Source organism: Nycticebus coucang, chromosome 12 (assembly GCF_027406575.1).
Source record: "Nycticebus coucang isolate mNycCou1 chromosome 12, mNycCou1.pri, whole genome shotgun sequence".
Taxonomy (NCBI): domain Eukaryota; kingdom Metazoa; phylum Chordata; class Mammalia; order Primates; family Lorisidae; genus Nycticebus; species Nycticebus coucang.
In genome coordinates, this window is record NC_069791.1 from 73,543,976 (window position 1) to 73,554,805 (window position 10,830).

A 10,830-nucleotide genomic window follows, 5' to 3' on the forward strand; every position below is an offset into this window, starting at 1 on the left:
AGAGGTTGCTGTGAGCCATGTGACGCCACGGCACTCTACCGAGGGCGGTACAGTGAGAGACTGTCTCTACAGAAAAAAAAAAAAGAAAGAAAGAGACAGGACCTGGGTCCCCAGTTTGTGCTTAGGGAGAGGCCATATTCTGGACTGATACCAGCGTGTTGGCTTAAAACAGCCTGCAGTGGTGTTTGGAAACTCATCACAAACCAACCCTCCTTTCACCTGGCTGGACAACTAAGGGAATTTTCCAGGTTATGGCAAGGATGTAGAGACCCCACCTCAAGCATCACAGAGCCAGGGCTTTCCATATATGTTCCCAGGCAAGCATCTTGTGGCCCTGAGAGTCAGGTATGATTAGCCACACAAAAGGGAAAAAGAAGGTTCAGGGAGGCCAAGTAACTTGCCAAGTTGCAGAGCATGAGGGTGCTAGAAATGGAGAAACAGGTGGTAGGAAGGCCAGGTTCTCCCCACTGATCCATAGTTTTCAAAATGTGTTCTGCAGAACTTTCTGTTCACTTTGAGGGACCTGAAATATATGATTCTGATTTTTTAAATGAATAATTAATTTGGTAATCTTAGCATTCTGGGAGAAGGCCCAAGCAAGAGGATCACTTGAGCTCAGGAGTTTGAGACCAGCCTGAGCAAGAATGAGACTCTGTCTCTACTAAAGTAAATAAAAAATAATAATGATAGAAAAAAATAAAAAATAATAGAAAAATAGCTGGGCATTGTGGCAGGCGCTTATAGTTCCAGCTACTTGGGGAGCTAAGGGAGGAGGATCACTGGAGCCCAAGAGTTTGAGGTTGCTATGAGCTAGGCTGATGCCATGGCACTCTATCCAGGATGAGACTTTGTCTCAGGAAAAAAAAAAAATGGTTAAGAAATTTTTAATTTTTATTTTATTTTTATTTTTTTGAGACAGAGTCTCACTCTTTCACCCTGGGTAGAGTGCCAAGGCATAGTAGCTCACAGCAACCTCAAATTCTTGGGCTCAAGAGATCCTCTTGCCTCAGCCTCCCAAGTGGCTGGGACCACAGGCATCAGCCACAAAAACAAATTAGTTTTTCTATTTTTAGTAGAGACGGTGTCTTACTCCTGGGAAGGCTGGCCTCAAAATCCTGAGCTCAAGCAATGCACCCAACTCAGCCTCCCAAAGTGCTAGGATTGTATGCATGAGCCACCAAGTCCAGCTAAATCCTCAATTTCAAAAAGTACTGGTTCTTTAGAAGATCAGAGGATTTCTAGTAATAAATAAATAAATAACAAAAACTATTGGTTCCAGATAAGATAAATATAAATAAATCCACACCTAGACACATCACTGTGAAATTGCTGAACACCATAAAGAAGATCTTAAAGGCAATCAGAAAGAAAAGACAGATTGCTTTCAAAGGAACAATTATACTGCCTTTAGATTCAACAATGGCAACATTAGAAGTCAGAAGACTATCTTATAAAGAAAATATGGTAGATACACAATGGAATACCATTCAGCTTTTTAAAAAAAGGAATTACTGTCATTTTTGACAACATGGATGAATGTAGTGGATGGATTAAATGAAACAAGCCAGACATGGAAAAACAAATACCACATGATCTCACTTATCAAATTTTAAAAAGTAGAATTCACAGAAACAGATTGTAGAATTGTGGTTACCGCAGGCTGGAGGGTGGGAGAAGGATTGAAGAGATGTTGGTCAGAGAATAAAAAATTTCTGGAATGAATGAATAAATAAATAAATAGAATTTCAGTTAGAAGGAATAAGATCAAGAGATCTATTATACAACATGGTGACTATAGTTAATAACAATTTGTGTGCACTTGTAAATCACTTAGATAGTAGATTTTAAGTGTTCTTATCACAAAAATTGATAGACCAAGTGAGGTAAAGTGTATGTTGTTAGCTTGGTAAACTATTCTATATGTACATGTATTTTAAAATATGTACACAATAAATACATACAATTTTGTCAACAAAGCAAATAAAGGAATATATAAAATAAGACTCCCTTGAAGAATGCCTTCCAAGTACTGAGAGAAAATAACACTGAACCTAGAATTATTTATGTAGCTAAATTATTACTGAAGACCCAGGCTAAAAATAAGGTCATTTTTTTCAGGCCAGGCAAGGGGCTCACACCTGTAATCCTAGCACTCTGGGAGGGCAAGGTGGGTGAACTGCTTGAGCCCAGGAGTTTGAGACCAACCTGAGCAAGAGCAAGACCCTGTCTCTACTAAAAATAGGAAAAAAAAAACAAAAAACAGCTGGGCATAAGGTACGTGTATGATGGTAGTCCCAGCTACATGAGAGGATCACCTGAGTCCAAGAGTTTGAGGTTGCTGTGAACTATGACACCACAGCACTCTACTGAGGGTAACAAAGTGAGACTCTGTCTCAAAAAAAAATTATATTGATCACAATAAATGTAAATGGACAATATTCATAGGTTAAATGATAGTGTCAGAATAAATAGCTAAAACCAAAATCAAACACATAAACAAGGGCCAAGCGCAGTGGATCGCACCTGTAATCCTGGCACTCTGGGAGGCTAAAGGGAGTGGATTGCCTAAGCTCACTGTTTTGAGACCAGCCTGAGCTAGAGACTGGCTCTAAAAATAACCAGGCATTATGGTGAGCACCCATAGTCCCAGCTACTCAGGAGGCTGAGGCAGATCACTTGAGCCCAAGAGTTTGAGGTTGCTGTGAGTTATGACACTATGGCACTGTACCGAGGGCTACAAAGTGAGACTCTGTCTTAAAAACACACACACAATAGGAAACAGAAATATTGGAAATGAAAGAAAGACAAAACCTATGCTAGGCAAATTCTAGCCCAAAGAAAGGTGGTAGAGCAGATTAATATTAATTAAAATGAGTTTTGAGGCCAGGTACAGTGGCTCACATCTAGTATGTTAGGAGGCCAAGACAGGAAGATCACTTGAGCTCAGGAGTTCAAGAGTAGCCTTGGGAGGCTGAGAAAAGAGAATCACCTAAGCCCAGGAGTTGGTGGTTACTGTGAGCTGTGATGCCACGGCACTCTACCAAGGGTGATAGAGTGAGACTCTGTCTCTAAAAAGAAAAGAAAAGACTAGCCTGAGCAAGAGTGAGACCCCATTTCTACTAAACAGAAAAAATATTAGTTGGGTGTTGTGGGGGCTGCCTGTCGTCCCAGCTACTTGGGAAGCTGAAGCAGGAGGATTACTTGAACCCAGGAATTTGAGGTTGCTGTGCTAGGCTGAGGCCATGGCACTCTAGCCCAAGTGCTATTTAAAATAAAACAGAAATGGGGGTTGAATTTCTGTTTCCAGATAACATGGAGGAACACACTTCACCCCATCTTTCCCACAAAATGTAGCTATAAAACATGAGCAGATTGTATTTGAAGGTATAATGATTGGAAAATTCCCAAATTTGGCAAAAGATATAAACCTAAAAATTCAATAAGCTAAGTAAATTATGAACAGAATAAACCTAAAGAGATACACATGCAGACATATTCTAATTAAACTGTTGAAAACTAAAAAAAATTATGAGAGCAGCTAGGGGGTGGGAAATTATTAGAGGAGAACAATTCAAATAACTCTAAGTTTCTCATTAGAAACCACTGGGGCCAGAAGGAAGTGGACAACATTTTTAAAGTGCAGGAAGAAAAGAACTGTCGACCATAATTCTATATTCAGTGAGAATATACTTTAGGAATTAAGGTGAAATGAAGATATTCTCAGATGAAGAAAAAGTAAACTAATTTGTTTCCAGAAGATTTACTCTAAGAAAATTACTAAAGAAAATTCTTCGGAATCGGACACAGTGACTCACACCTATAATCCTAGCAATTTGGGAGGCTGAGGTGGGTGGATTGCTTGAGCTCAGGAGTTTGAGACCAGCCTGAGCAAGAGCAAGACCCTGTCTCTAATAAAAATAGAAAAACTGAGGTAAGAGGATTGCTTGAGCCAGAGTTGGAGGTTGCTGTGAGCTATGATGCCACAACACTCTACCCAGGGCAACAGCTTGAGACTCTGTCTCAAAAAACAAACAAACAAAAAAACAACTATGTTTTGTGTTTGAAAACAAAACTTAACCACATTGTTTGGTAAGATTTGTAATGCATGTTTATGTAATATATGGCAACAACATAAAGTGGGGAGGTTAAAGGATCCTAAATAGTGGTAAGATTTCTACATTCCATTTGAAATGGTCAAATGTTGACTCTAAGCAGACTCTGAAAAGTTTAGTATATTGTGCTCCCTAGATGAACCTCTAAAAAAAACTATACAAAGGGATAGAGTCAAAAACATAATAGAGGGCCAGGCGCAGTGGCTAACGCCTGTAATCCCAGCACTTGAGAGTCTGAGGCAGGTGGCTTGCCTGAGCTCACAGGTTCGAGACCAGCCTTAGCCAGAGTGAGACTTCATCTCTAAAAATAACTGGGTATTGTGGCAGGTGCCTATAGTCCCAGCCACTTGGTAGGCTGAGTTAAGAGAATCTCTTGAGCCCAGGAGTTTGAGGTTGCTGTGACCTGTGACACCACAGCACTCTACCAAGGGCAACAAAGTGACACTGTCAAGAAAGAAAGAAAGGAAGGAGGGATAGAGGGAGGGAGGCTCATGCCTGTAGTCCTAGCTACTCAGGAGCCTAAGACAGTAGTATTGCTTGAGTCCAGGAGTTCAAGTGCAACCTGGACACCATAGCAAGACCCCATTTCTTTAAAAATAAAAGTAAGAGGTTTGGCACCTGTAGCTCAAGCAGCTAAGGCTTGAGCTGGGGGGTTTGAATCCAGCCCGGGGCCCGCCAAACAACAATGATAACTACAACCAAAAAATAGCCAGGCATTGTGACAGGCACCTGTAGTCCCAGCTACGTGGGAGGCTAAGGCAAGAGAATTGCTTAAGCCAGGAGTTGGAGATTGCTGTGAGCCGTGATGCCACAGTACTCTACCCAGAGCGACAGACAGCTTGAGGCTCTGTCTCAAAAATAAATAAATAAATAAAGGCTTGGCACCTGTGGCTCAAGCTGCTAAGCCGTCAGCTACATACACCTGAGCTGGCGAGTTCGAATCCAGCCAGGGCCCGCCAAACAACAATGACGGCTGCAACCAAAAAAAAAATAGCCTGGTGTTGTGATGGGCGCCTGTAGTCCCACCTACTTGGGTGGCAGAGGCAGGAGAATCACTGAAGCCCAGAAGTTGGAGGTTTCTGTGAGCTGTGATGCCACAGTACTCTACCCAGGGCGACAGCTTGAGGCTCTGTCTCAAAAAATAATAGATAATAAATAAATAAAATAAACGTAGACTTCAGAGTAAAGAAAATTACAAGGGGCAAATAGGGAAGCTACAGAATGATGAAAGAGTCAATTTATCAAGAAGACAAAGCAATCCTAAATATGTATGCACCTAACAAAAGAGTTTCAAAATATGTGAAGCAAATGGTGACAGGAATAAAAGGAGAAGTGGACAAAAAATTATAGAGACTATAACACTTCTTTCTCAGTAAGCGATAGCACTAATAGACAAAATCAGGAAGACCATTGAAGAACTGAATAATCTTATCAACCAACTGGATCTAAGTGACATTTATAAAACACTCTACCCAACAATGTCAGACTATTCGTTCTTTTCAAGAGACCATGGAGCATTCACCAAGATAGACCATATCTAGAGTTCTAAAACTACCTTCACAAATGTGAAAGAAGTAAAATTATACGAAGTATTTTCTCTGACTGTAGTGGACTTAAACTAGGCATCAATAACAAAATGATGACAGGAAAATATCAAAACACTTGGAAATTAAAAATTATACTCCTGAGTAACCCATGTGTCTTAACACTTCTAACTCATTCTATATGTAAGGCCAGTATTACTCTGATACCCTAATTGGATAAAGACAGATAAGAAAAGGAAATGACGGACTAATAACATTTATGAATATCGGTCAAAAAATCCTCAATAAAATACTAACAAACCAAATCTAGCAATGTATACAAAGGTTTATAAACATGCTTAAGTGGATTTCCCTAGCAAATGCAAAAGAGGTTCAGCATACATTCAAAAATCAGTCAGTACAACACATTATATCAATGGAACAAAAAAGAAAAACCAAGGCAAATGCCAGAGGCTGAGGTGGGAACATCACTTGCCTTCAGGAAGTTAAGGCTAGGGTGAGCTATGATTGTGCCCCTTGCACTCCAGGTTGGGAAACAGAGTGATACCCCAACTCTAAGAAAAAGCAAACAAACACGATCATCTCAATAAATGTAAGAAAAGCATTTGACAAAATTCAATATCCTTTCATGATAAAAACACACAACAGGCTACGAATAGAAGGGAACGATGAAAGGGAGTCTATGAAAAAGCAATAGCTGGGCGGTGCCTGTGGCTCAAGGAGTAGGGCGCTGGTCCCATATGCTGGAGGTGGTGGGTTCAAACCCATCCCTGGCCAAAAAAAAAAAAAAGAAAGAAAAAGCAACAGCTAACATCATACTTAATGGTGAAAGACTTAAAGATTTCCCACAAAGATCAAGCACCCCAACCTAGCTTCCCTCTTAAAAAAAAAAAAGATGTTTACTCTTACTATTTATATTCAGTGTTGTACTTGAGGGTCTGACCAGAGCACTTAGACAACAAGAAAGAAACAAAAGGTACCAAGATTGGAAGGGAAGCAATAAAACTTTATTTGTAAGTGGGATGATTGTATATATTAAAAAACCCTAAATCATTAACAAAATAACTATTACAGCTAATAAGCAAGTTTAGCAAAGTTGTAGAATAAACACACAAAAATGAGTTATACAGCTCTATGCTCCAGCGGCTCAAGATGCCGAAAGGAAAGAAGGCCAAGGGGAAGCAGGTGGCCCCGGCCCCTGCCATGGTGAAGAAGCAGGCGACCAAGAAGGTAGTGAATCCTCTGTTCGAGAAAAGGCCAAAGAACTTCGGCATTGGGCAGGACCTCCAGCCCAAGAGGGACCTCACCTGCTTTGTCAAATGGCCCTGCTACATCGGGTTGCAGCAGCAAAGAGCCATCCTCAACAAGCGGCTGAAAGTACCTCCCGCCATTAATCAGTTTACCCAGGCCTTGGACCGCCAAACAGCTACTCAGCTGCTTAAGCTGGCCCACAAGTACAGACCAGAGACAAAGCAGGAGAAGCAGCAGCAGCTGTTGGCCCGGACTGAGAAGAAAGCTGCGGGCAAAGGGGATGTCCCCACTAAGAGACCACCTGTCCTTAGAGCAGGAGTTAACACTCTCACCACGTTGGTGGAGAACAAGAAGGCTCAGCTGGTGGTGACTGCACATGATGTGGATCCCTTCAAGCTGGTTGTCTTCCTGCCTGCCCCGTGTCGGAAGATGGGGGTCCCTTACTGCATTATCAAGGGGAAGGCCAGGCGGGGGCGTCTGGTCCATAGGAAGACCTGCACCACTGTGGCCTTCACGCAGGTTAACTCGGAAGAGAAAGGAGCTCTAGCTAAGCTGGTGGAAGCCATCAGGACCAATTACAACGACAGATACGATGAGATCCGCCGTCACTGGGGAGGCAACATCCTGGGTCCAAAGTCTGTGGCTCGCCTTGCCAAGCTGGAAAAGGGAAAGGCTAAAGCACTTGCCACTAACCTGGGCTAAACGTACACTGATGAGTTTTCTGTACATAAGAATAATAAATATTCAAGCCAAAAAAATTAGTTATACACTCTCAATGAACAATTTGACAATGAAATTAGAAAAACAGTTCATTGGGCGGCGCCTGTGGCTCAGTCGGTAGGGCGCCGGCCCCATATACCGAGGGTGGTGGGTTCAAACCCGGCCCCAGCCAAACTGCAACCAAAAAATAGCCGGGCGTTGTGGCGGGCGCCTGTAGTCCCGGCTACTCGGGAGGCTGAGGCAAGAGAATCGCTTGAGCCCCAGGAGTTGGAGGTTGCTGTGAGCCGTGTGACGCCACGGCACTCTACCAAGGGCCATAAAGTGAGACTCTGTCTCTACAAAAAAAAAAAAAAAAGAAAAACAGTTCATTTACAATAGTATCAAAAAAATAAAATATTTAGGAATACATTTAACCAAAGAATTGCTAGAATTTATACACTAAAACTACAAAATACTGTTGAAAGAAATTAAAAATTTAAATATATAGAAAGACAGCTCCTGGGCAGCTCCTGTGGCTCAGTGAGTACGGCACTGTCCCCATATACCGAGGGTGGCGGGTTCAAACCCAGCCCCTGTCAAACTGCAACAAAAAATAGCTGGGCGTTGTGGCGGGCACCTATGATCTCAGCTGCTCGGGAGGCCGAGGCAAGAGAATTGCTGAAGCCCAAGAGTTTGAGGTTGCTGTGAGCTGTGAGGGCACAGTACTCTACCAAGGGTGACAAAGTGAGACTTTGTCTCTAAAAAAAAAAAAAAAGAAAAGGGGTGGTGCCTGTGGGGTGCCGGCCCCATATACCGGAGGTGATGGGTTCAAACCCAGCCCCTGCCAAAAACTACAAAAAAAAAAAAAAGAAAGAGAGCTCCTGTTCATGGATTCAAAGACTTAATATTGTTAAAATGGCAATATTACTCAAATTGATCTACAGATTCAATCCCTACCAAAATTCCAAACACCTTTTGTCAAAAAGAAACAAGCTGATCCTTATATGGAAATGCATGGAACCTAGATTAGCCAAAACAATTGAAAAAGGAGTACAACATTGGCAGACTCATATTATCTGATTTGAAAACTTACTGCAAAGGCTCGGCACCTGTAGCACAGTGGCTACAGTGCTGGCCACATACACCAAGGCTGGCGGGTTAGAACCTGGCCGGGGCCAGCTAAACAACAATGACAACTGCAACAACAACAACAACAACAAAACAGAATAGCTGGGCACTGTGATAGGTGCCTGTAGTCCCAGCTACTTGGAAGGCTGAGGCAAGAGAATCACTTAAGCCCAAGAGTTTGAGGTTGTTGTGAGCTGTGACGCCACGGCACTTTACCAAGGGTCCCATAGTGAGACTCTGTCTCAAAAAAAATAAAAAGAATCAATAAAGGGGTGGTGCCTGTGGCTCAAAGGAGTAGGGCGCTGGCCCCATATGCCGGAGGTGGTGGGTTCAAACCCAGCCCTGGCATAAACTGCAAAAAAAAAAAAAAAAATCTGTTAATGTAATTCACCATTATTACCAGATTAAAGAAGAAAAACCATATGATCTCCAAAAAAATGTGAAAGACACTCTTGATAACAGCCATTTTGTGTTTTTTAAAAATGTCAATAAATCAGGGCGGCGCCTGTGGCTCAAAGGGATAGGGCGCCAGTCCCATATGCTGGAGGTGGTGGGTTCAAACCCAGCCTTGGCCAAAAAACAAACAAACAAAAAAGTAAGGAATGAACATTACCATTACCTTTTGGCTCAAAAATGTCAATAAATCACAAATGCAAGGGTATTTCCTCAATCTGAAACTGCTAAAGATCTCCTTAAATCTGTTCACCTGCTCTTTGTTGGTAACACAATTATTAGCTAGCAGGCAGCAGGACTGCCAGCTTGTGGAGCTTCATCACATCAGCATACGAGAGCACATGTCCAGGAGTCTTCCTTAGCAAATAGCTGGTGCATCCTTTAGACCTCTTTCTCATTCTTTCCTACATCATTGTGTGTGGGAATCAGAGGCTGCGCTGGATGGTGTGGACAAAAGCCACACAATAAGAGCATTGAACTAAAAGCAGCTTGAGTCTCCATGGATTATGTAGAAGAAGTATCATGTTAGCCCCTGATTGCCTACATCTAAACTCTTTTATCAAAGAGAAATACATGTTTATCTTATTTGTCACTGACATATGGGAGTTTTCTGTTACAGTTGAACTTAACCCTTGGCGGACACAACCTGATGGCTTCTACCAGAACCCTAATGTAATTATATTTGTTTTTGTTTTTCTTTTGAGCCAGAGTCTCACTTTGTCAACCTTGGTAGAGTGCCGTGGCATCATAGCTCACAGCAACCTCAAACTCTTGGGCTCAAGTGATTCTCTCTCTCTCTTTATTTATTCATTTATTCTTTTTATTTTTTTTAAATTGAGACAGAGTCTCACTTTGTGGCCCTTGGTAGAGTGTTGTGGCATCATAGCTCACAGCAACCTCAAACTCTTGGGCTCAAGCAATTCTCTTGCCTCAGCCTCCCAAGTAGCGGGGACTACAGGCGCCCGCCACAACGCCGGGCTATTTTTCTGTTACAGTTTGGCCATGGTCAGGTTCGAACCCGCCACCCTCGGTATATGGGGCCAGCACCCTACCCACTGAGCCACAGGCACTGCCCCCATGTTTTAATGTCTCTTGGGCATGTGTCTAGGAGTGGAATTGCTGGACTGTATTCTAACTCAATGTTTAACCATTTAAAGAACTTCTAGTCTGTTTTCCAAAACACTGCACCATCAACATTGTATGAGGGTTCTGATTTTTCCATATCCTTGTTATTATCTGACTTTCTGATTACAGCCACCCTAATGGTGGGAAATAGTATTTCATCGTGGATTTGATTTGCATTTCTTTGATGACTAATGAGGTTGAATGTATTTTCATGTGCTTCTTAGCCATTTGTGTATCTCTTTTGGAGAAATGCCTATTCAAATCCTTTGCCCACTGAATTAGTTGTCTTTTTGTTGTTGAGTTATAAGAGTTTTTTATATATTCTACATATAAATATATGTGAATGTATCTAGAATTATAAAGAACATGTCTAGAATATATCTATAATACATGTATCTAGAACATATAAAGAACTCTTACAACTCAACCATTAAATATATCTTTTCAGATATATGATTTTGCAAAAATCTTCTCCCATACACGGACTGTCTTTTCTTTCTTTATTTCTCTCTCTCTCC

At 41.8% G+C, this 10,830-nt stretch overlaps 1 protein-coding gene across 1 annotated transcript; it reads left to right on the plus strand.

Annotated features, from left to right (window-relative positions):
• Positions 1 to 6,802: 6,802 nt before the first annotated feature.
• LOC128561682 (60S ribosomal protein L7a-like) lies at positions 6,803 to 7,609 on the plus strand. Its single transcript, XM_053556203.1, has one exon. It carries the CDS (start codon positions 6,809 to 6,811, stop codon positions 7,607 to 7,609), a length of 801 nt encoding a protein of 266 aa, XP_053412178.1. The 5' UTR covers positions 6,803 to 6,808.
• Positions 7,610 to 10,830: the final 3,221 nt, after the last annotated feature.

Coding starts and splice junctions, on each gene's coding strand:
- LOC128561682 (XM_053556203.1), top strand. CDS start 6,809: ATGCCGAAAGGAAAGAAGGCCAAGGGGAAGCAGGTGGCCCCGGCCCCT.